Source organism: Vanellus vanellus (assembly GCF_965231255.1).
Source record: "Vanellus vanellus genome assembly, chromosome: 3".
Classification (NCBI taxonomy): Eukaryota; Metazoa; Chordata; class Aves; order Charadriiformes; family Charadriidae; genus Vanellus; species Vanellus vanellus.
Window position 1 is genome coordinate 21,724,344 of NC_138907.1, and position 23,494 is coordinate 21,747,837.

Below are 23,494 nucleotides of genomic sequence, written 5' to 3' on the forward strand. Positions count from 1 at the left end.
TGTATAGCCACAGTTTGAACAGATTTAATTAAAAGATTACTATCTGTGTGAGTAATGGGCCTAGAAGTGTTTTGAAAGCTTTTTTGGAGGGGGTTCCACACATTCACCAAAATGATTCACAAGCTCCAGCTGTATTTGCTCAACAGTAATTATCACACTTAATTGCCTTTAGGACTAAAGGAAGCTTGTGATGATAGAGGTTGTAGGTGAAATTAAATATGAAAGTGTAAAATATCTGCCTTCGTGAGTCCTCCCTGTGGTTAATGGCACATTCTGCCACTTCAGAGATTCAGATTATAGAATTCTATGTGAGTATTTCTCTAAGTACAATGCAGCAGTAATGAAGGCCTTAAAAAAGAACATACAAAGTATTATGAATAACTCGCATATTTCCTACTTTTTCCAGTAGATGAACATTGATTGTTAAGAGCGGGTGTCCTATCAGATTTATTTTTTTTGAGCTGCAAAAGAGACCAAGTCTCCACTATAGAGAAGAGATAGCACTATACTTTGAAAAGTGTGGCAAAAATTATTTAGCAAATTCATAATTCAGACTTGCGTAAGCATAAAGTTGTGGTGTACGCAATAGTTAATCCCATAGGAGAATTCAGAAAGCGTTAACTCATTCAAGCATGTTCTTTCATGCCACAATGATTGTTCAAAAGTCAGACTCTCCTTACAAATTTAGGATGTTAGACTTTCCTTCATTTGTTCTATGCATTACTTCATGGAGGGGAAAAAAGTAAGTATGCCCCCATTTGCTATTAGCAGTAGATCAGTTTATTAGTTTTATAAAAACATTTATAAAAAAAAGTATTTCTATTTATAAAAAGTTTTACAAAAACATTTCAGTTAAAACTTTTTACAACCCTGTTCTTAAAGATGAATGCCTTTTAAAAGACCCAGGGAGAAATTGAGTGTAACGTCTATGAATAATTTTTCAAACAAACTCTAAGGAATTATGTGGTTTATTTTACCAATTTATTTTTAAAGATAACTCAGTGTTCTTTAAAAATTGGATTTCTGTGATTGTTCTGACTTAACACAACCAACCTTGTTCTTCTGGAAGAAGTGGGTAGTAAGGGTCAGTCACTAGACTGTCTAAACAGAGCAGAAGTTTTCTGGGACAGAGTTTACATCTGCTCTGTTCTTTAACATACAGGTGTTGAGCCTTGCTCTCCCTAATTTTTGCTGGAGAATCTTTGGAGATCTGTAACTGTCTCAAGTGCTGTCACTGTAATTAGTGGTATAGCAAAACAGTGCAGCAAAGCTTGGTGGAAGACTTCATGAGAGGGGAAGGTGGTATTAAACAAAGCTGATTTCTCTCACTCTCACGGATTTCACTTGCTCACACTCTCACAGCCACATATAGGCACCAAGATACCTTCATGCATGTGGCAGTGCCAGGATCACTTGTGTGCAGCGCTGAGGATAAGGAACTCTGTGTTGAGGCCTCACTTCGTTTCTTGGCTTCCTTTTGACTGGCGATGACAAACTGGTTGTTGGAGAGAACTTTTTTCTAGATCGCCTTTAAGAATCAAACAGTTCAGAATCATGCTTACTTCAGCTGCCACAAATCCTGGGTGAGGTTGCTGAAAAGTGTCTTTGCTCTCTCCTTCTGGGAATCCTTATGGCTACAGTCTATCATCCTGTTGGGACAATACCAAGAGGAGTGGCACATGTGATGTGGTAACCTTGTCATTATCTTGCTATCAGAGCATATTTGTCTTCTGCTGACAAACCATCTTTGCTGTGGCTTTATCTGATTATCAGCCTTCTTGTGATGTAAGCAACGCATTGCATAGTGTTTACCTGCTTGGTTCCTGTGGATCCTGTCCTTGGTTATCAGGGCCATGTTATTTTTGGAATGCCAGATACTTCCATGCCTACTTAATTCATACCAGTCTTAATATTTTGGTTCCAAATCTTTGTAGTGAATGAGCTGTTAAGTCTTTGATTGATTTTTTTTCTCATTTCTTAATTGAGAGGCTAGCAGAAATGAGATACAAACACTCTCTGAATGAGTCTTTCCTTGCGCGTTTCTGTGTTCATTCCATGAGGAAGCTGGTGCTGTTCTCACTTCACTACTTCTGCAGTCACTAGAGTTCTTGTAAAGCCAGGCAAAAATTTGTATTTCTAGTGTTAAGAACAAAAAATAGGTTGTTGTTTTCTTTAAAAATGTTTAGGAGTTATCTGCAAGAAAAAGATGGAATACAGAGAGGGGGAAATATCTTAAATTAATTGAAATACCTTGTTTTTTTGTCAGACTTTATCCATCTGTGTACAGGAACACTTGCTTAAATATGTGCTCAGGGCTAGATAAAACAAAATGTTTGATGCAGATGTGAGTGGCTTTTGGTTGACAGTATGCATTCTCAGAAATCCCCGAGGAATACATGCACAGGATGTAGAAGCTGAGAATTGTTGCTGAGGGAAAACATGGATGCTTACAAAGGCAGCGTGAGGAACAGAAAAGGGACTTACAGGGAGGAATAGGTTGTAAGGAAGACAGACAGCCTAAATGTAGGTTGAAGCTTTGTTGTGAAAGAGTTTTATTTCAGTTAACTTGTACAAATCAGTCATTTTCAAATCGCATATTAATTATGCAAGAGAAGCACGTCTTCACATGTTTAAAGTTACTCACATACTTAAATTCCTGCAAGCTGTATCAAGCTTGTCTGGTGCACATACTGCTGAGCTTGTCTCCAGGGTAGGCAGATCATCCCACTCAAAAAATGCCCATGTATGTTGCTACTCAAAGCAATAGGTAAAATTTTTAGCAGAGAAGGTGTCTCTCTGGCTTGCAGTCTTGTACAACAATTACTAAAGTATCCCACGTGAAATTGTATGCAATTGTATGAACCTTGTTTCCAGGTTCAAGTCTGTCCTTTCAAGATGCGCCAAAATCAGGCTATTCCTTTGTCTTTTTGTTGGGCCGTTGTTTGGGGTTTTTTTTTCCCTTTTCTAACTGGTGTTCTACCAAAGATTCATTCAAGATTGCTCCCTTACTCTGCCTAGTCCTTGATTGTTCTACTGTCTATTCAGTACTCATGGGTTTTAACTTGCCAGTTACTATACTTTTTTTTTTTTCCTCTTGAAGGTATTGTAGGTATGTGCTATATTAGTTCACCTGAAGAAGTCAGAAAAGAATTACATGAATTTGTGCATTTCAGTCAAACAAGTTTGTGGCAGAAATATATCAATTGTATTAAAATATGTCCTTTCATGTCTAAACTCAGGTATTGTTTGATACCATAGACACCTAGAATGTCTACTACCATGACATTACTTTTATTGTTGTCTAAGGTTAACAGGGAGATCTACATGTTTACAGTGTTTGAAAATTTTTTTGGCTAGTTTGAAATATAACTCATAATGTTCAGTATTTTTTGCTGTTGGAGATGCAAAAATAATAACAAAAGAAACAACTTCTGGGATCTTTGTGGAGGAAGCAGTAATAATATGGAAGAGTAGTGTCAAAAAGTCTACAGTATATGTAAACTTTTATGAAATCCAGAATGGAAAAATTCTAAGTTTGAAAATATATGTCTAGAACATAAAAGATATACAATTAATTCAGTCTTAAAGGTTATAAGACTAAATCTACATGCTTATTGCTTAGCGATTTGATTTCAGCACATAGTAAAAGTAGAGGAAGTTCAGCTAAACAATGTGTTGATGTAACCACCTATTTAAGGCATGTGCACTTATGGAATAGTGTCAGTGTTACATTGCCCTGTGACAGGCTGGCCATCTTTTTTTTCAGAGAAAATCTAATCTGTTGGTGGGAAGTTAAAATTTAGCATTACTTATTATTTCATAATTAAATGTTTTAAAGGCTGCTTGTCTTTCTTGTTGGTTTGAGATTAAAAATGTTAATATTTGTGGATATTTCAGAGAATTTGTCAGACCCCTATATGATTCCTGATTGATGAAACTTAATCACTTTGCAGATGGCATGTGTAAAAAATAATGTTTTCTTATCTTTCTCTTTTTATCATCTCAACTTCTTTAGAATGGTACCCGGCCTCCACTAGATATTGATGTAAGCCTTGAAGAAATTGCTTACAGTCAGCATTGTGATTGTTATACGTGAGTAGCTTCTAGTTTTGATTTTAATGGGCAGTGCCAACAGTCTTCTGATGATTGATAATGTGTGTTATGTTGTTATTTTTAGAGGATCCCTTAACTTTCAGGTTTTATACACCTTATACTGTTTTTCTTGCTTTCACTTGTGCTTTTTTCCAAGAAGTTGGTACGAATATATGGATGCTAAAGTTTTTTTTTATCTGGAATAGTCCTCTTCATGATGTAAATACAGATCAGTAAAGGCCTCTTAGTTTTGCTTAGTTTTATTTTATAATTCTTGCATAATCTGAGGATAAAAGAGCCCTCTCTAACTTGTGGACCCATATACGATGATGATGAAAGCAGATTGGTTAAACAACCATAACCAACTTGTTCTGTCACACAGTTGAAAGCAATGTGTGTGAGAGAGTAATGAGGGCCTATTTCAACTTGTGCTTTGAGAATACCAAAGTGTGTTTTTAGGAAAGCATGGTACCTGTATCTGTCAGAATAATTTGCAACTGTGTTCTACAAAACTTCATAAAGCTTTAATCTATTAAATGATTTATTAATAGCTAATGATTTTTCTGGAGTTCACAAAAGATAACGTTTATGACATGCTGCTTGTCACAATATTGCTTTTGAATCTTAGAAATGGAGGCTATCACCTGTAATGATTTTGAGTTTGTCATTGTTTCATACTTGGGGAAGATTTTTAAGTATGCTGTGTGGTGTTTTTGCCTCTTCTCTTGCTTCTTATTTATTTGATCTTAATGTGTGGCTAAAATCTGGAGGACATCACTCCATAACAAAGGGCTTGCAGCACTGGGTAGTCTTTGGACCTCTTTCCAGTGTTCTTAAGATAAACCTTTATGATGGGACAACCACTCTCTTACCATCATTTGTAGTGTCTTGCCTTTCAATATGCCATCAGCAAAAGACGAGGGAAATTTATCCTAAAATAACCTATTCTGTTTGTATCTGTAGAGGAGCAGACCTTTCTGCTCTAGTGCGTGAGGCTTCAATTTGCGCCTTGAGACAGGAAATGGCCCTGCAGAATACTCAAAGCATGAAAGGTAAGAAGGCTTTACAAAAATGAATTATTGATATCAATACATTCCAATATGAATATATTATTACAAAAATAAATACATTTAACTGAACAGTGAGAAGATAAATGGAATGTAAAGTATTTAAGGTAGTTCAAGACAAGCATAAAGGTGTGCATGCTGTACATAAATGACTGATAACTTCTGAGCCAAACAAAAATTAAGTCAGATTTATTTCAAGGAACACATAAGCATCTTTGAAGTAGATATAGGGGAGAGTACAGGGAAAAATGGTTACGCTGGAGGTTCAGCATAATTCTTTTTTTCTAAAAGAAATTGAACCTTGTAACCTTAAAGAAAAGTTTATATTAAATGGTAAACTGACAATTTATATACTAGACTGAATAAGTCTTTGCCAAATTTCCACATCACTACCAAAGACTAATTATTCTGACTTATTTGCAGATTTGAGTACAGTTGTGACTGCATACATACCATTGGCACACAGTTGTATTGTGTAACAATACATGGACTAGTAATAATGGCACTAAGAAAATCTGAGTCACATTTTTACCCTTAGGTGTTTAACTCATCAGTGGCTCTTGCCAGGACTTTAATGTGCAGTTATAAATTGCTTAAAATACACCATTTGCCCTTTCCGTATCTCTCTGCACTTTGTTTTAAGTTGTATTTCCCTGTTTTTTAAATTATTATTTTTTTCTGCACAGATAGGAAAATGTAATTGGAAATTGAAACTCTTCTAGATACACACACATTTTGTATAGATTTTTTTTTCCTGTAGTTTTGTTTGTTATTTTACCCTTACGTCAAAATGCAAAGCTAAGATGGAATTGTGACTTTTCAGATGATGTCCTTGGAAAATATATTAGGCTTTCATTATGCCTCTGATTTCTAAGAACCATGCTGTAATTTTAGTTGCTTTGAATTATTCTTTTTGATCTAGTGCATATCCAGTCTCATCTGTTTTTTAACAGTAGGTTAACAGAGCAGAATGTTTGTATTTCTTGCTTTGAGGGAACTAGCATGTTCGGGGGGGGGGGAAACAATTTCTAAAAACCTTCACTGTTGTATGACTTGGTTACCCATTTTGCTTGCTGTAGATCAAAAATACTCTTGATTTGAGAGGAAGTTTCTTAATTTATTCTGTTCATTTTTTATAATTACCCAGAATACAGCAGGCTTTATTGAAAGATGTTCATCACTTGAATTCAGCCTTCATGTTTAGGATTGCAGCCTGAGCGCTTATTGTATAGATGTGTTGGCAGCCAGCAAGTCCATAATATATGCATAGCTTGATCTGCATGTTTTTACCAGCTGCTTGTTTGGGATGTCCCTGGGTTTGGATTTCCAGTATGTCAGCCCTGGCTAGTATGAAAGCATGTAAGTGGTTTCTGATTTGAGACCTTGTTCATTTACATCTTCAAAAGGGTAGTGTGTGTACACAGACTGGAGAATTTCTTCTTTCAGTGCTACCACAGGATATGCACAACTGACTCCCCTCCCATGCACTGTACATGAATGTAGATGGGTACTGCGTGTCCTCATCAGTCAGTACTTTAGAATCACTTGGCTAAGATCAGTGCTGCTCCTTTCCATTCATGTAGAAACTCTATTGCAACTTCCTTGTTGTACATGGTACTTTCCCTCTGGAATAAATTCAGGAGTGTGGGTTTTTTTAACACTCAACAGTAGTTCACTTAAAGGGACTTTTTTTATAGTGAAATGGAAAGTTATCATATTTGAGATAATTCTTCTAGGAATCCATAAATTCTACTTCCAACTTGAACAGTCCTAGGAGAGCTGATCATGTTAGTTGCTGTGGTCTGGGAGTTGTCATATATTGCAGTTTGTCTGGGGGAAGAAGGAGGTGGAATCCTAACAGATTGGGCAGATTTTCAGTTTTGTGAGGTCCCTCTGGAGTTCGTCATCATTGGCGCAGCATTTGCCCAGAAGAGTTCAATAGCATTTGCAAACCTGGCGTTTTCAGTTCTGGGTCCCTTTTCCAAACCACTGATAAAGATGCTGCATAAATTTTTTTTTCAGCACCAATAACAGAATGGGACCCTACTGCTGCCCATTCCCTATCCTGTTCACCTTTGGGTGAACACCATCTGGTTCTGCTGACTTACAGTTAACATCCTAACTGCTGACCCATTTTATTTTAATACTTCCTGCATATTTATTCCGATTAGATCTAGTCACAAAGAATGGATGGGGTATGAGAATCTCCTGACACTTTCAGCTGCAAAGACAAATCCAGAGAATTCACTGACCTTCTAAACTATGACCTTATCCCCGAGTGTCCTTTTTTGTATATTGTGGGGTCACTGACTATCTTTTAAAAAACATCACCTGCATAGAATAGTCTGTAAAAGTGATCTTCTTAAGAGTCTATGAGAATTCTTGTTACAGCAGTTGAGTGTAGTTTAACAAGTGAGATTAAAGTTTTCTATCTTTACAGTTCAATTTGAAAAGCAAGATCTGATCCTCGTTTGATATTTTCAGATTAAGAGGAAAGGGAAGCAGTTATCTTTTGCTCATCTATGTAAACAGGAACAGAACAATTTCATATTTGGTTTTTAAGTACTTAGTCTTATTTTAGAAAGATTATACCTGTTGAGATACTTCATTATTTTAATTTATCATTAATTTATCAATATAAATTGTTTTAAATAATAAAACATTCATACCTACTTATTCAGACTAAATGGTTTTGTCATCAGAAATCAAGGCAAATTATGTTAATTCAAGTAGCCAAGATATGGATTACTGACAGCTAGTCTCCAGTGTCAAACATTGTGCCTGCTTTTCTCATGCAATAACTGAAGTAGCCTAACTTACTTTCAATGAGAGGTAAACGACTTTACCTAGCAGTATGTAAAAGTATGCTTATACTTTGCCATAGCTAATACTCTTACATTAGTATCACAGAATGTTTCACCTTGATTTTTTTCTAATAACCATATCCTTAACAATACTGATCTTCCTAGTTGATTAATGCTGTTTTCTCCTTTCCTTTTCCTCTCTCCCTATAGTTGAGGCTATATATTGTTTTACAATTTGATTAAAAAGTAACAGGCTTAAAAACAAAAGTGAAAGCAAAATAAAATTCTCATAGTTTCATTTTATTATTTTATGGAGTTTTGATGACTCAATCTTAAAGTAATTTGGCTTTTGTGAAAGACCAAAGTTGAACTCTTTTTTTTTTTTTTTTTTTTTTTTTCTTATTATAAGTAGTGTTTCCTTGGGGAAGTAAGTTAAAAAGCTGATATTTTAAATTTACATCTTTCTTTATACTGGTATAACTTTATATATGGTAATGGGAATCTTGAATAAGAGCTTCAGAGAACTGAGATGAGAAAGAGCAGCAAGGTTCTATGTTAAGTTCAGTGAACTTAAACCTTTAACTTGCTTTTAAAGCAAGTACTGATAGTTGTAGACTATTTTCTGTTCTGTTTTATACCTGAAACAAGTTCTCATCTTTAATTTAGTGCCTTCCGTCTGCTGTATAGTCTTTTGCTATATCAGCAGAAGATTTTTGTTAAACTCCAACATTAAATATATTAATAAGGAATCTTAACAGTTTTTTCACATCAGCACATCCTATTTCACATTACAAAGATATCTGCAAAGGTAGTGGCAGGACATATCTGTGGAAGCAAAAAGTGTCTTAATGAAACATTAAAAAATGCACCAAGTTGACTCTAAAGACATACTTTTTGTACTTCATATCTGATACCTATGCATAATGTTAGCATTGTAATGAATCTGTATAGTAGTGGTATCTTGGGATTCTTAAGTCTAAACAAGGCACTTGCTTGTGAGAGCAGAGGAATCCATGATTTATTAGAGGTATGCTTACATTTAAGCATACCAAAAAAAACTGTTCAAAAAGTTATGATTAGGAATAATTACTGTGGATAGCTGCATAAGGTCAAAAAGGCAATTTGCATAAATTTAAACACAGGGAGCTGTTATGAGTGAAAGCTTTCATCACTTCTGGGTAATGCCAGACAAGGCAATGGTATGAAGTCAATTATTTAGGAATTAAGCATCCTGTAGTAGAATTGGAATGGTAACAAAGTGTTTTCTGGGTACTCACTAAATAACACTCTGTAGGGAAACTTAATATTTAATATGTATAGAAAATAAAGCCCAGAATTGGAAGCAGCAAGATTTGAGGCATTCACTTCCAGAAGGATTAAGTGACTTGAATTCTAACTGGATTTAATGTAAGCTGCAGTTAACTTGCATGTTCGAGAATTAAATTCCCAATCTGCAGGTGGAAACACTAACACCTAAAATAACTTTCTGAAACAAGTCAGTATTCTTTGGCTTAAGGTGCAAGGGAGAGAGGGATTAAGATCTTGCCTAAAATCATAGACAAAGGGCTACATAAAATGTAAGAGTTCAGGTGTTTATAACACTACTGAATTAGTCTCACCCAACTGACAAGCTCATGCAGTTATTTAGGTTTTATGAATGCTGCCTGGAAATACATGCAATGCTCTCTTGATTGTCACGTGCCTGCAATTTTGGTAATTTATTATGCATTGTTCTTTAAGGAGAAATAAAGATTTCCCGTAAACACTTTGAAGAAGCTTTTAGGAAAGTGAAATCTTCAGTATCAAAAAAGGTAAGATAAGCTTCAAGACTTATTACTCCCCTGGAAAGGATACTCTTTTTATGCTGGAGACTGGTGGGAATGGTTAAGGTTGCAGTATACTTGTATGTATTTCAAACTGACAGTACCTGTTTCTGCATTAAACAAACCTGATGGTTTTTTACAAGGTCAGAAATTAAAGGACTCCCTTTTCAGCTGTAGATGATGCATTGCATGTAGATGGATTACCATGCTATCAAGGTTATCTTTTAGTAAGACACCTTGGACTTCTCATTGACATTCCCAGATTAGCTATTGACCTGGCCCTCACCTCTTATGTCTGTGGAATTTTCAGTTAAAAGTCAAAGCCTTTAGAGTGCACCACACCTTGCAACCACCTTTTTTCCCCCCTTGATGGATGTGACACCCAAAGATGCTCAACCATTTCTGTTAATGTGCAAAAGACATCATTCTGAGATAGATGACAAAGTGTGGTTTATGTCCTTAGTTATTTCTTATCAGTCTTTTCATTATTTGCATTTGTCAAGGAAGTTTGTTTTAAAGGTTTCCTTATGACCTGTTCTTTTTAATGACTGAAAGGAAAGCTGTTCAATCATTTTAATTACTATAATTTAGAGTTAATATATATAGGAATTGTTATTGCTGCAGAGCTTTTGTGTATAGGTCTCTGTGTTGCCAAGAATGTACTGCAGCCAAAATACATTAATATACTCACTTTGAACACTAGCCAGAGAAAAGTTAACTAGTTAATTATTTTCCTTCATTATTATTTTATGTTGATCATCAGTAATCTTTTCTAAAATTTAAGAGTGATCTTGGGCTCCAAGACCCTTTGAAGATGGTGTTGGTGGTTGTTTTCTTCCCCTTTGCTAATCACTAACCAAACAGTTCAGAAGCAGCAGCCACAAAAACTTAAAATACCTCCTCTAACATAGCAATCAGTAGTAAATATTAGGACATATTCCTTCTTGGTTCTTAAGAGTTAACTAGAAATGTCATGCTGCATCTCAAAGACAGCTTAAATATCATGTCTCAGAGCCCTGTTTTTCAGTCATATCAATCTGAAGAATTGTCAGGTATTTTGAAATAGCTTTTAGAGTACAAGATACTCATCTCCCATTAAATTCAATCTGACAAAAACTCTCTCCGCATTTTCCTATGAATAGCGGAAAATAAAAAGAGCTGCATCTCACCAATTTAGTGCTTCTAACTCTTCTTTTCCCTCCCATATACATCTCTGAGTTCAGTTAACTTGCTTTTGGTTTAATTGGTTGACTTGAGACTAACCAAAATAAGTTGTTCTTGGAGCTATAGACAGACATCACCTTCTGAAGCCAGTCTTTTCAGTGGAAGTTAACATCTTCTAAGTATTCTGTTCCTCAAAACTGTTATTTTGAGGGACTGTTGAAAGGAACAAGGAATAGTTACTAGTTAGACTAGCAAAAGATCTTGTCCACTCATTTTGGCAGAACTAGATGAGAAAGTGTCAGTTCAGCAGCTCCCCTGGTAAAAAAGGCAGTATCTTCTTACTGAAGCTGCAATCTGAACCTAGCGTGGCAGTATTAAATGTAAGAACTCTGCCAAAGGCTTCTGTTAATTCAGTCATTGGTAACCATCACTGGAGAACCTCATTTATGAACCAGAGTAGAAGGGCTTTCTTTATTTAGATTTCTGTTTGTAAATGTTTTAAAATACAGCTAGTGGCTCATATAGGTGGTTTGTGTCACTGTTAAATAATACCTATAAAGTCACTTTTAAACATTGCATGATTTTTTACCATTGTCTGAAGTATTTTTTCCTCTTATCTTGACACTGTTAGGATCAAATAATGTATGAAGAGCTGCATCAGTCACTGTGCAGGTGATACATTTGGACAATTCCCAAAAGAGACTTATTCTGCCTTGCTGGAAAGGTTTGTGATACCTATGCCTGATTAAGAGACATGCTGGAAAGAAGCTGTACTAAACCTCTTTCAACTTTTTAAAGTATACCTGAAAAAAGGTCATTGTAACCTACTGCTTTAAACCATCCTTAATTTAACTATTTCCATAATAAAAGATACAATAAGTGCTTCCTGCTAACCACAATTTACATTTAAAAATGAATGCGTTATGTGCCAAAGAGCTAATACCATTCTGATGTATTTGGTGCCCTTAATCAGAAAACCCTCAGAGACAGAGAGGCTGACCATTCGAAGTGATTATACTGCTCAAATGGCTGTTTTCAACCATAAATGAAAATAGCTATGTTTTCAAGAACAGGGACTCTAGAAAAATCACTGGGAGAACAGCGCTGAGAAAGTAGACTGGGAAAGTGCTACACTGTATATTATCATACCATTAATCACCCCTTTCTCAAATACGGTGACACATTATGACTGTGCCAGCACAGGTTCTCAGAGCTTCTAACAGCTTCACTTCACCTTATCAAAAGGAACTATCCACAGATGGCAAGGTGTCTTAAAGTTATCTAGGAGACAGTAAAGTTTGGAGACCTGAGAAGTACTATTTAACAGCCACCTAAGAAACATTTGAAACAGTACATTATCTAACAAGCTGGTTCTTAATTATTTTTTTTTTTAAATAAACAGATAAATCTGCAAGAACAGATCCGTTGTATTACGGATTTGAATTTCTTAACTCAAGTGTTTTGATATCCTCTAGAGGAAGGAAAACGTTACTGATTAAGCCTTCAAGCTTTTTTCTTTTTTAATACAAGAAATTCCATCTTGGAAAGAGGGTCATAACTTTCATCATCAGCAAACTGGGAAGTATCTGCGTTAAGACAAAACACTGAGATGTGACAGATACTGAGCAATTAATTTCTGAAACCTGCAAGCCTTCATGGATTTATTTTTTTTAGCACTGTCATTCTCTGAAGTTCTTGAATCATTAGTCTTCGTTACTATCTTTGATTGGTCTTACTCTTCCTAAAAGCACTGAAAGGATCAAGCATCAGAAAAGTAAATGGATGATTTCTGCTAGCAAATTTCATAGAAAATCTTTCCAGTTTAAAAATTATTTAAAGTTCAGTGTTATTAAAGTCACAAAGTTTCTATGTAAAAACCAGCAAAATAGCTTTTGTAAGTGACACTTACTCTGCAAGCATCCCACTACTTATTTTAACATTTGAGAGGGAGGAGATAATTTAATCTCCTACTCAAATCATAATTAATTAAAATAAATTGCCATGCTTTGCTACATGTGGCCCTGAACAACTTGATCTAACTTTAAGACTGACCTTGCCTTGAGAGGGAGTAGTGCCTTGTCTTAGATTCTTCTCTGAATTGCCATCTGACAAATCTTGCACATTTTTCCCAAAGGTAAACGTGGAAAGCTATTACAAGTAACTAATCACCACAGACTTGTGTTTTAAAATTACTGACACTCATGGCAGCTAGTACTTACCCCTGTGATTTTTGCACAACATCATGGTATGATATTCGCTCCCTCTTCTAGGGAAGCCTGAGACTCTGACTCAACTTGTAGCCCATATGACTAACAAAGTCCCTGCATATAAAGCAGATGATGTGTCTGCTTGTAAGTCAGGCTTGGAGCTTCCAGAATTACTGTGATTTCCAGAAATGCAAGATAAAGGATTATCATTTTATCTCTGAGTAGTTTCACTTGTGGATGTTCATTACCATGAGGCAATGCAATTAATACATATCAGTTAAGTGACAAACTTTAATGTAAAACCATACCTAGATGTCATGTACAGAGCTATACAAGAACTACCTACGTAACAAACTTGTTCCTGTTTTAGCTCTAAATCAAAAGCTTTACAGTCTTACCAACCTTTCTTAAATAAAAGATTTTGCTTTATAGCAAAACTGTTTACACAAGGAAGTGCTGCACCCACACTGCTGCTTTTTCTTGTGGGAAGTTCTGCTTAGGTTATAGTACTTATCACTAAAAAAAACTTGATAAGAGATAAAATGTAAGATCCCTTGTACTTGTACATAGAAAATGGGAATCACTTTAGGGAACAAGACTTTTCATGCAATGCATAGACCAATACTTTGTTCTGCATATGCAGCTACCACCCTCCTAGCAGACATGCCTAGAGGATGTTTTCCCTCTAGTCATCTTGTTTCTGTTGGGACAAGATCAAGAAATTGTTCATCACACCATTCTTCTCTCTCTTTTCCTGAGGCTAGCCACATATCTAAATCACAATAACGCTTCAGTCCCAGAGCATATTAGATGCTAACTTAAGCATGGATAGGGGGCAGAGGCAGTGCAAGGAACTGAGCAGGAAAAAAATGCTGTCTTCATTCTTGGCAGGAAAAACACATCAACATTTTTGTCCTCGCTAAAGTCTTGTATATCACTGCAGGCTTGATTGTGAAATAAGAGGATTTGATAGAGAAGCAATAATTATGTACGTACAGTTGCAGGTTGCTATACTAAAGGCACATCTACATAATTTGGACACACCTACTTGTCAGATTGCTTTCCTAGGACCTTGCAGAAACAACCTTGGCAGACCCAGAAGTGGCTCCTGTGCTTTGCAACGTGCCAGCTAAAACAGCAGAACTTGCTTTGCCTTAAGTCTTTTGAGACTCTTTCAAGGAGTATGCTTTCCAAAAGCTGTGTCTTAGACCACTTATGCGAGATCACTACCTGAAAGCGACTTTTCTCATGTTTGTCCAACAGGATTAGTATGGCAGGCTGCAATCTACAGCATTGACATTATTGGTTGTTGAACCTTATCCTTAAATAAGGAATGAACAGCTTTCAGTTCTACTGTGGCACGCCACTTCATTTGATAGAGAAATAAATGCCAAGGAGGCAGAGGTGAATCACTGAGCTCATTATCTAACACTGTCTACCTAGAACAGATACATTTCTCAACATCTGTAAGACTTCAAGTATGCATTATGTGCTTGGTGGCTACTTTTAAAGACTTAATCAGGGGAATTTTGACACACAGACCCAAAAGTCTCAACTACTTCTCAACTGGCCTCTGGTGCCAGGTGGGAAGCCTTGTCCCAGATCTGAAAGTATGGAGCTCTGGAGCCAGAAAGATGCACCCATTTAACATGTTAATTGGCCACTGTTGTGGAACAGACAGGTTCAACAGCAAAACAAGAATGCCAGAGGCAAGAGTTGTTTTGAAAGAGGACTATATCCACGCCTGTCCTGTGGGAAAACTCAGGCCTAGTATGATCAGACTCCAGGATGCATTACTTATCCCACCTAAGCAGCTTCAAATAATTGGGGGGTGGGGGTGTTACAAGCTATGCAAGGCAGATTATTCTGAAAACTGTAAATTACTCTGAAAGCCCCGAATGGGATTCAAGCTCTACACAATTTAACTGCAGCTAAAGCACTTGGATGACATGTTTAACGCTGCTGACCCAGCCAGCTGTGCTTCAACAGTTAAAATCCTGGCTGATTTCACTTAAAGGAGGGGTTTGACAAACTGACAAGATAGTAAGATGCTTTGGAAAGGAACAAAGCCTAACAGGCATATAGAAAGGACAAAGCTAACTCATTCCATCTGAGTAGATTAAGGAAAATTATAGTTAGAGCATTAAGAACCTGACAATTAACCTAGGTTTCATTTGTTCTTTACTGGTGAGTCAAAGCGCCTTCCAACTTCCAGATAAAGTATTTCAAAGACTATACTAACCCCTGTTCCTGCCAGATATATTTTAGTAGAATTAAATGAAAACTATTTAATTCCTTATAAACAATAACTACATAGTTCATAGGTGTTTTTTAAAAAAAAATCATGTTTTAGTTCTGTGCCACAACAGACATATGACCGGAGAAAAGTAGTTATTCATTCAAAATGTATCAAACACCAGCCACGTAGTTCCTTTCACCAGTGGCTCAGGACATGCTTCTAACTCTGTTTTCTTAGGGATGAAACTATACTGCAATATAGGTTAACTTTCAGATTATCTGCTTCTGGCAAAATCCCTACTACTGAAGTTAGATGCCAAAGCATCTTGTGTATTACACAGGAATTATATGCCTAAGAATGGTAGCTACTAATGCTTGAAAGAATCAGACTGTGGTTTAGATGCAAACGTAAGTCTCAGGCACAGACTACCCTAGTCTGACAAATGTTCTCCAATAGATAGCCAGTAGCACATGTTTCAGAAAGATTATGGCAAGGATAGATATTTCCCTCAGAATTCCTGACTATTTTGCAGCTCTTAAAGTGAAAATGGGGTATTTATAATCAGAGTTGGAAGGGAAGATCATAGTCCAGACACCTTAAAACAGTATTTGCAATTTTAAACAAGAGATGGCAACTTCACTCCCATTTAAAAGCAGGAATTCACACTTGCACTACCCATTGGTAGGACAGAAAGGGGCATCAGTGATTCTATGAAATAGGTAACTAAGCCCAAGTATGAAAATTAAACTCTGAGCTCCCAGTTATTCTAGATGTATACTTCAGATAAGCAATTTCTCACTTAAGCTTTTAGCGGTAAAACTTTTTGGAGACGCTTTCCTTCCTTCAGCTATGGCAATCTATCAAATAGGTTTAATTCCACCATTCACTTCTTAAATTGAGAAACAGTTGTGCAGAAGTGGCTTAAAAAGACACTGGTTTGCAACTTATTAAGCCTATTCAAGTCTTTCAGCCAAAATTACTTTTCTTCCCAGTAGAAAGGCAAGGCAGCGATTCTTCACAGTTCATCTATACCCCCACTCAACAGAACAGCTCTTGCATCTGCTTTAAAAATACCAGATTTCTCTAAAGTAAGTCCTTCAGCCTTAGGGGACCAGTCAAAAATTCACCCAATGTTACTTTAATCTTTGCTTTTTAATTACATGTAAAAATACCAGATAAGGTATATTTTGACATTACACTATACCCTGAGCGATACGCTGGCTAGCTAGCATGTTATTGACATCATAATGAAGTCACTTTGTAAGTGGTTGGCACACTTTCATACCATTTCTATTACTTAGACACAGATAAGGGCCCACGCTTAAAAAAAACAAAATACGCATTAGAAACAGGATCACAATCAAGTGAGAGTTATAATATACCAACACATTCTCTCAGACACTTTTCTTCAAAACACCAAGAAAAAACCAACCAAAAAAACCCCCTAAAATACAAGAGCTGGAGGCATCTAAAAATTAAGTTACTTACAGCAGACCAGTGCTGGTAGTAACTGAAACTTCCACCTTTCACATTCTGTCTTTCGGATAAGTGAAGAACATACTGTAGGATCACTGAGATGGGGTGATTTGTAGCCATCTTTGACAGCTTAAAGCTATCATCAATGCATTAGATGAAAGAAGGCAAATATACTGTGCTGAGGTACATAGAGATTCATCCTTCAGGATTTAGCAAGTCTATCCATTCTCTGTTCCCAATTTTAAAACTTCTTAAGCAGGAGGTTTGGTACCACCACCTATGCTCTCACCACATTTTAATATGAAAGACAGACAAGTGTTTATGTAGGCTACTGTAGGTTTAAGGAAAAAATAAATCAAGATCATTTAGCAAGACCTTTCTGTGTACACAAATGACTAATATGCATAATAGGTAGAGCTGTCAGGGGTTGTAGCTAACCTTGTTTGCCAGAACAGTATCTACTTCAGTTGATTCAGTTTTCCATAGAAGCCAAATTTCCAAGTGAGTGTAAATAGTAGTTAGCTTTTAAAACCATGGTAACAGCAGAACCAGCTAGGAAAAGCCTAATCATTTCTTTTGGCAGATGAGGAAAAAAAAAAAAAAAAACAAAACCAAAAACACACACTGTAAAAAGATTTTTCAAATATGAAAGAACTAATCAGTTACATTAAAATACCTAGTGGCTTACACAATACAATTCTAAACGCTAGCTGCTCAAGCCGTATGCAAACACAAGCAGCTTAGGCAGTAGGTGAGGACCCATAAAGTTGGTGATTCCCCACCTTTTTTTACAAGGAAGTTAGACAGGCCATCTCAAAGATGCCAAATTCATTCTGATAGATTGCTCCTTTAAGGTAATTTCAGTAGAGAAGGTGGAACTTTAAAGCAGCATTTCAAACAACATGTTACGTATTTAAACAAAAGCAGACATATTTCTGTGCAAATTTAGTTCTTCCACCCGTAAGTTAGGAAAGAGGTTCAACAGAAGGTTTAAGTTAACAAATCATGTTAGTTTAGAATTAACAGGCAAGTACAGCATTTTAACACTACAGTCATCTAAACAGCATGTTGTGGGCAGTGTACTACATGGAGAACTTTTAAAATATTGAGTCAGATATTTTATATAGATTTAACACCTGCCAAAGTAAATTCTGTAACAAAGTGATTTAGCATTATGCATATAACACTGATCCTTAGGCAAACATATAAACATTAAACCAATGAATCTGAGGACTGCGAGGAATGTTATAGCTGGTAGGAGTCTGCTACAAAATCCTTAAGGATGCATTGCTATGTTGCTGTAGATCTTAATTCAGGACACTGGTGAACATCTTTAGCAAGAGACCTTATACCAGCCACTTTAAAGCAAGCAGACATTTCAAAGTTTTTTGGTTGCCAGAAGTTTAATCTTGCTTCACTTCACCCTTTAATTGCCTTTTCATACGCGAGTATGGGCTGATTGTGTCATCCATCACGAAGTCATATAGTACTTTTATCCAAGAGTTATATTGTGGCAGGTTGTCATAGTATTCAGCTGCTATTTTCTTCACCTGAAGAGGAGATAGGAGGTTTATTCACTATTTGTATTAGCACCAATCATAACTTTACAATCCTCAACCTGTAACTTAATGTAGAGCACTAGAAGTTTCGTTTTAGATGTTAGAGTCTACAGGAAAGGCTACCAGTGCCACAATGTGAAAATTTCATGATGGAAAAAGCAACTCCCTTGTTAAGTAAACTTCACATGAAACTTTTATATTGAAGCTAACAAACTCTGTTAGAACTCTGAAGTCCGTTCACTGTGCAGCCTACAGAATGATGTAGCTCACAAATGCAAGCGGTTTGGTTGCTAGTGGAAGTGGGTGACTCAGTCCAGTGCTGACTCATAGGTGTATGCGTATCGCTAAAACGGATGTTAAACATCTCTTCCTAGAATCTACAACACAGCTATTTTTACATGTCGTTTCAACCTCAGCACTCAGAAGAAAAAAAAAAAAAACAAAAAACACTTATTTCTGAGGAACATCACATCTTATTTCTGAAGACAGACATCAAAGAATGAATATAAATCGCTTCAAAGACTTTCAGATGTACCTGCTGACTAGACGACTGTTTAAAACTAAGAGAGATGGAGTTTCAGTTAGATATCCTTACTTATATTTAAGGCCAACCACCTAAATTCTTGAAAACATGAACAGAACCAAAACTAATTTTTGACTAAATTCCATAGCTTTAGACAGAAGAAAAATATTAATCTGTATAAGCAACAAACACCATCTGCATGCCTGGTTTGGAGCTGAAGGTCCTTTTGATCTGTCATCACACCAATAGAACAGTGCATCTAGCCAGTACACTTATATTAAACAGTAATTATTCTCAGCTCACCAGTACCCCAGCTGGAATTAAGTGTTCAGTACTTCAGTGATCTTTAGCACACAGCATAGCAGAGTCCAGTCCAATCAAATTAACTACACTGTTCTAAAAGAAGGCTTTGTTTTCTTATTAGAGCTGTGGATTAACAGTCCTGTAGCAGAGCTGGGAATTTACCTCTGCAATTAAATACCTTAAAAAAAAAAAATAATCCCTATTTACAACTTCAGTACTGGTGCAGGAAGTGAAATGCTGGTTCACCAGCACAGATCTAGGTATTGAAGGTGAATTAAAGCAACTTCAGCTGTATTTGAAAGATGAAATAAATCTATGACTAAGAGAAGTCACCTTTTTTCAAAAAGAAAAAAAAAAAAAAAAAAAAACAAACACAAAACCAAAGTCTCAACAAGCCAATTACAGAATTTAACTGTCTTGCTAAAGAAATGCTGGAGTAGTTATTTCATCTACAGGTCCACCAACAACAGAAATAATCAAGTTTAGACTCCACCAGAGGCACAAGCTTACAAGGTCTTAATATACCAAGTGCAGTAATAAAGCTACAAGACCAACACCACATCTGCTGTCAAACTGCAAATTTAGTATCTGGTGAAAAACACTTCACTGAAGACGAGTTTTAAGTGTAACCCTGGAAGCCTGTGTTCCTATGTTCCAATTGGGAAGCACATAGACAATGAGAATTAAGCTCCTGTTTAAAGCAAGGACTGAAGTGGGGAGAAAGCCCTTTGAAAATTCACATCTGCTACTCATGCAGATGTGACAGGTCTAAGTGTTGGCTTTGAAGCCTTAATTCTGTCAAAGTACAGCTGATAACTTATTTAGGGTTCAAAGGTTCTAACTGGAAGAGACTGAGCTGCTCCAAAACAGAAAGCTATTAAACATTTTCCAACCGTCCAACAAACATTAGCAGTACCTCAAACTGTCTCTTTTCCCCACCAGAGAATGTCAGTGATAGAAGAGACTGAAGGATAAGCATGCATTACAATATTGTCCTTAAGATTTCAAGGACAGAGCTGACAAATCTCTGAAAGTACCTGCAACTTCTTAACTAGTTTTCTGTATACTTACAAACTGAAAAAATCAGAAGGCTGGTTGTAATTACAGAAAACTAAAGCTAGTGCAAAGCACAAGACATGCATTTCCTCCCCTCTCCTTTTATGGAAGAGGCTTGAGCAGCCAGCACACTGGAAGCTTCTTCAGGATACCACTAAAAAGGTTAAGTAATTACCCCTTTCATCACTCAACTTAGAAATTGTTCTCAGGGCTTTCGGGGTTTGGTTGTTGTTTATTTTTAATCTCCCAACTTCCATTCTTCTAACTCTCAGTGTTCTACCTGATTTTTATGTTAAAAGTAGGGCTTATTTTAAGAAATTACAACCCTGGAAGTAAACTTACCAGTGGAAGGCTCTTGCCCGGAATATTGGGGAAGTCATGATGTTCATTGTGATAGCCAACATTAAAAGTGAGCAAATTAAGTGGCCCATAGTAGGAATAAGTCTCATGTCCTTTTAAAAACATGTAATGCTCAGCTATGAAGTGTCCTGAAATTGGGTGCAACCCAAGCCCAAGTACTGAACCAGCAAGCATGTAAAAAGTGGATTTGACTCCCCATAAATAATATATCACGACATCAAAGGAAAGCTGAGCCAACAAATTGATTATTTCAAGTCGAGTAATGGGTTTGGGATTGATGCAGAGAGGTCTAATCGCATAGAAAAAAGGCTGAAGAACAATCCATATGAACTTCCTGAAACGGGTGCAGAAAAACCAGCCTTCAAAGTTGGTAGGAATGTCCACATCAATTCCGTCGCCTCCTAAGTAACGATGATGATCCATGTGGTATCTCTTGAAGGATATGGAGTACGGGAGACCAAGAGGGAGGTTGGCAAATATTCCAAACCATCGATTCCACATTGCTTTGCTGTTGCCAAAGGCACTATTATGAGAGATCTCATGAATAGCCAGAGTCATAGAGTGGCTAATACAGCTTCCAAAAACGTATGCCCAGAAGATCACCCATTTCCAATCCAAATCTTTAACTAGATAAAATGCAGTCAACTGCGCAAGAACCATCAGCACAACCACCCAGATCAAGTTGTAGTCTGGCTTCATCAACGCTTTTATCTCTGGATGTTTAGCTAGATGAGAAAGAATTAAATGAAAGAGGAATTATTTAGAAGCCCTCCGCACAGCCCAATTAGATTACAAAAGCAGTAACAGTCATTTCTTCCCTTCCTCCCAATTAAGATTTGCCTGCAAAGGTAACGAAAGCACACCACCTCTCCACTTGTGGCATTTATTGCTGTAAGAAATCCTCCAGAATTAAATCATTTCAGCATTTTTTCTGTTGCTTAGCAACTAGACACCTATATGGCAAGCACCAGTACCACCTCCACCCTACCCAGGAAGGAAGCGGCTCCGAGCTGACAACCCACCACTAATCCACACGGGCCCGAGTAAGCTCAGCTCCGGTTTTGGCACCGTACTCGAAAACGCGGTCCTTTACCACCGACACTGGGTGCCGCGACGACCTCTACGCACGGCACACGCCTTACTTACACCCACCAGCAGACACCTTATCAACTACCCAGCTCCTTTCCTACCCGCACGAAGGGCTCTGTGGAGCGGGCAGCGGCCCACAGCCCCCCCGCGGGGAGGGCTCACCGCACCGCCGTCCGGCGGCCCGGCGCGCCCCGCCCGCCTCCGCTTCGCGGCTTAAAATGGAACCCCGGGCCGTCCGCCCCACGCGTTCCGGGGCTCGGGCTCTGCCCCCACCGGCGGCGAGCGGCCCACCCTCCCTCCGTAGCACCACCACACCACCTCCGCTCCTTCCCTTCACCCGCCAGCGCCGCCGAGGCGGCGGCTCCCGCCTCCACCTACGCGGCCAACGCCGTTCCCCTCACGCGGGCGCAGGCCGACTTTGGCCCCGGCCGCACGTCCCTCCCTCCTTTCCCCCCCCACGTTCCCGCGCCGGGAGCTTCTAACGGCCGCTGGCGAGGCACGGGCCCTCCGCCCCGGCTCCTTCCCCGCGGCGCTCCCCCCCCCGGCAGCCATTTTGCGGGGGTCCGTCCCCCCCCCGCCACGCAGCCGGCAGCAAGGAACCGCCGCCGCCGCCACCCCTCCTCCTCCTCCTCACCCAGGATCTCCTTGCGGCGGTCGGCATGAGGCTGATCCGTGTACACCCACTCGAAATCCTCTCTGGCGACGGTGTTCCCCATCCTGACAGCGCGGCGACCACCAACTCACGACCCCGCCCGACCCGCCTCCCACAGCACCGGGCTGGCAGCGACCCCGGCGCGGCCCTTTATAGTGCCGCGGAGGCAGCTCGGCGGCCGTCCCGCCCACCACCCCGTCCTCTCTTTCCATTGGCCTAGTGGCGGCTGTCAGAGCCGGCAGGCCCCGCCCCCGCCGGAGCGTCTCGCCCCCCCCCCCCGCTTCCCGCCGGCGGGGGCCTGGCCGGGCCGGGGCGAGGCGAGGCGCAGCGCAGCCGTTGCCTGAGGGGCCGGCTGGCGGCTCCCCTCGGCCCTGCCGTCTCCGCCGGGCCGGCGGCGATCGGGAAGGAACGCGGTACCACCTCAGCCCCCTGCTCCGCCGGAGAGAAGTCGTCTGTGTCCCCCTCTTCGGCGCAGAGGTTCCGCTGCTCGGCCCCGCGACCGCCCGCCCGGGCGGGCTGCGGCTCCCCGGCCTTCCCCCTGGAGGCGACGGGACTGACTCATCCCGCGCTCGCCGCGGCCTGGCAGGTTTGCGGCCGGCGCCAGCCGCCCTGCGCGCCCTCAGCGGCCGCAGGGGGTGTCCCGAGGGGCCGTGGTGTGCGGGGAGAGGGGCCGTGAGGCGCTGCCGCCTCAGGGGAGCAGAGCGCGGGCGGGCAGCGAGCCTCCCCCACCGGCCGCGTCGCCGCCTGCACCGGTGGTGCCTTTAATAACGGCGGCTGCAGAACTAACGCTTAAGGAGGCAGAGAAAATTCTCGGCGTGTCACGCCGGCCCTGCCTGCGGGAGGCCTCCCGCGCCGAGGCGCTGGGGGAACCCCCAGGCTCCTTCATCGTTCCCCGCGGTGGGGAGGACGAGATGGCCTCCAAGAAGGATGGGCGGGTGGAGCCTTCACCAGCTCCGTGTCCGCCTCCCCGCGGCCTTTAGCCGTGCTTGCGCGGGTTCAGCTGCCCGCGAGATTCCTGCCCCTCTCCAGTTGTAGGGACAACGGGCCCAGGAGCCACCGCAGACGGCCGGGCGGCCTCAC

At 39.5% G+C, this 23,494-nt stretch overlaps 2 protein-coding genes across 3 annotated transcripts in view; one reads left to right on the forward strand and one right to left on the reverse strand.

Moving 5' to 3' along the window:
* Positions 1 to 11,832, forward strand: part of NVL (nuclear VCP like) — a 43,411-nt gene extending 31,579 nt beyond the window's left edge. The window contains exons 20-23 of the mRNA XM_082481284.1: positions 4,016 to 4,092; positions 5,056 to 5,144; positions 9,704 to 9,774; positions 11,582 to 11,832. Of these exons, the coding sequence (XP_082337410.1) occupies positions 4,016 to 4,092; positions 5,056 to 5,144; positions 9,704 to 9,774; positions 11,582 to 11,626 (282 nt within the window). The 3' untranslated portion in view covers positions 11,627 to 11,832. The remainder of the gene's footprint in view (positions 1 to 4,015; positions 4,093 to 5,055; positions 5,145 to 9,703; positions 9,775 to 11,581) is intronic.
* A 4,633-nt stretch (positions 11,833 to 16,465) lies between these two features.
* DEGS1 (delta 4-desaturase, sphingolipid 1) lies at positions 16,466 to 23,237 on the reverse strand. Of its 2 annotated transcripts, none has more exons than XM_082480626.1 (3): positions 22,835 to 23,237; positions 20,656 to 21,398; positions 16,466 to 18,422 (listed from the first exon to the last, which is right to left on the reverse strand). In XM_082480626.1, the coding sequence occupies exons 2-3, from the start codon at positions 21,370 to 21,372 to the stop codon at positions 18,276 to 18,278; spliced, it is 864 nt and encodes a 287-aa protein (XP_082336752.1). In that variant the 5' UTR covers positions 21,373 to 21,398; positions 22,835 to 23,237; the 3' UTR covers positions 16,466 to 18,275. The 2 variants fall into 2 exon arrangements, with proteins under 2 accessions (XP_082336752.1, XP_082336751.1); XM_082480625.1 differs by lacking the exon at positions 22,835 to 23,237 and adding an exon at positions 22,397 to 22,520.
* Between the last annotated feature and the right edge of the window lie 257 nt (positions 23,238 to 23,494).

Coding starts and splice junctions, on each gene's coding strand:
- DEGS1 (XM_082480625.1), bottom strand. CDS start 22,478: ATGGGGAACACCGTCGCCAGAGAGGATTTCGAGTGGGTGTACACGGAT. Junction 21,399..22,396: donor CCGCCGCAAGGAGATCCTGG/GTGAGGAGGAGG, acceptor TTTCTCATCTAG/CTAAACATCCAGAGATAAAA. Junction 18,423..20,655: donor CGGGCAAGAGCCTTCCACTG/GTAAGTTTACTT, acceptor TCTCCTCTTCAG/GTGAAGAAAATAGCAGCTGA.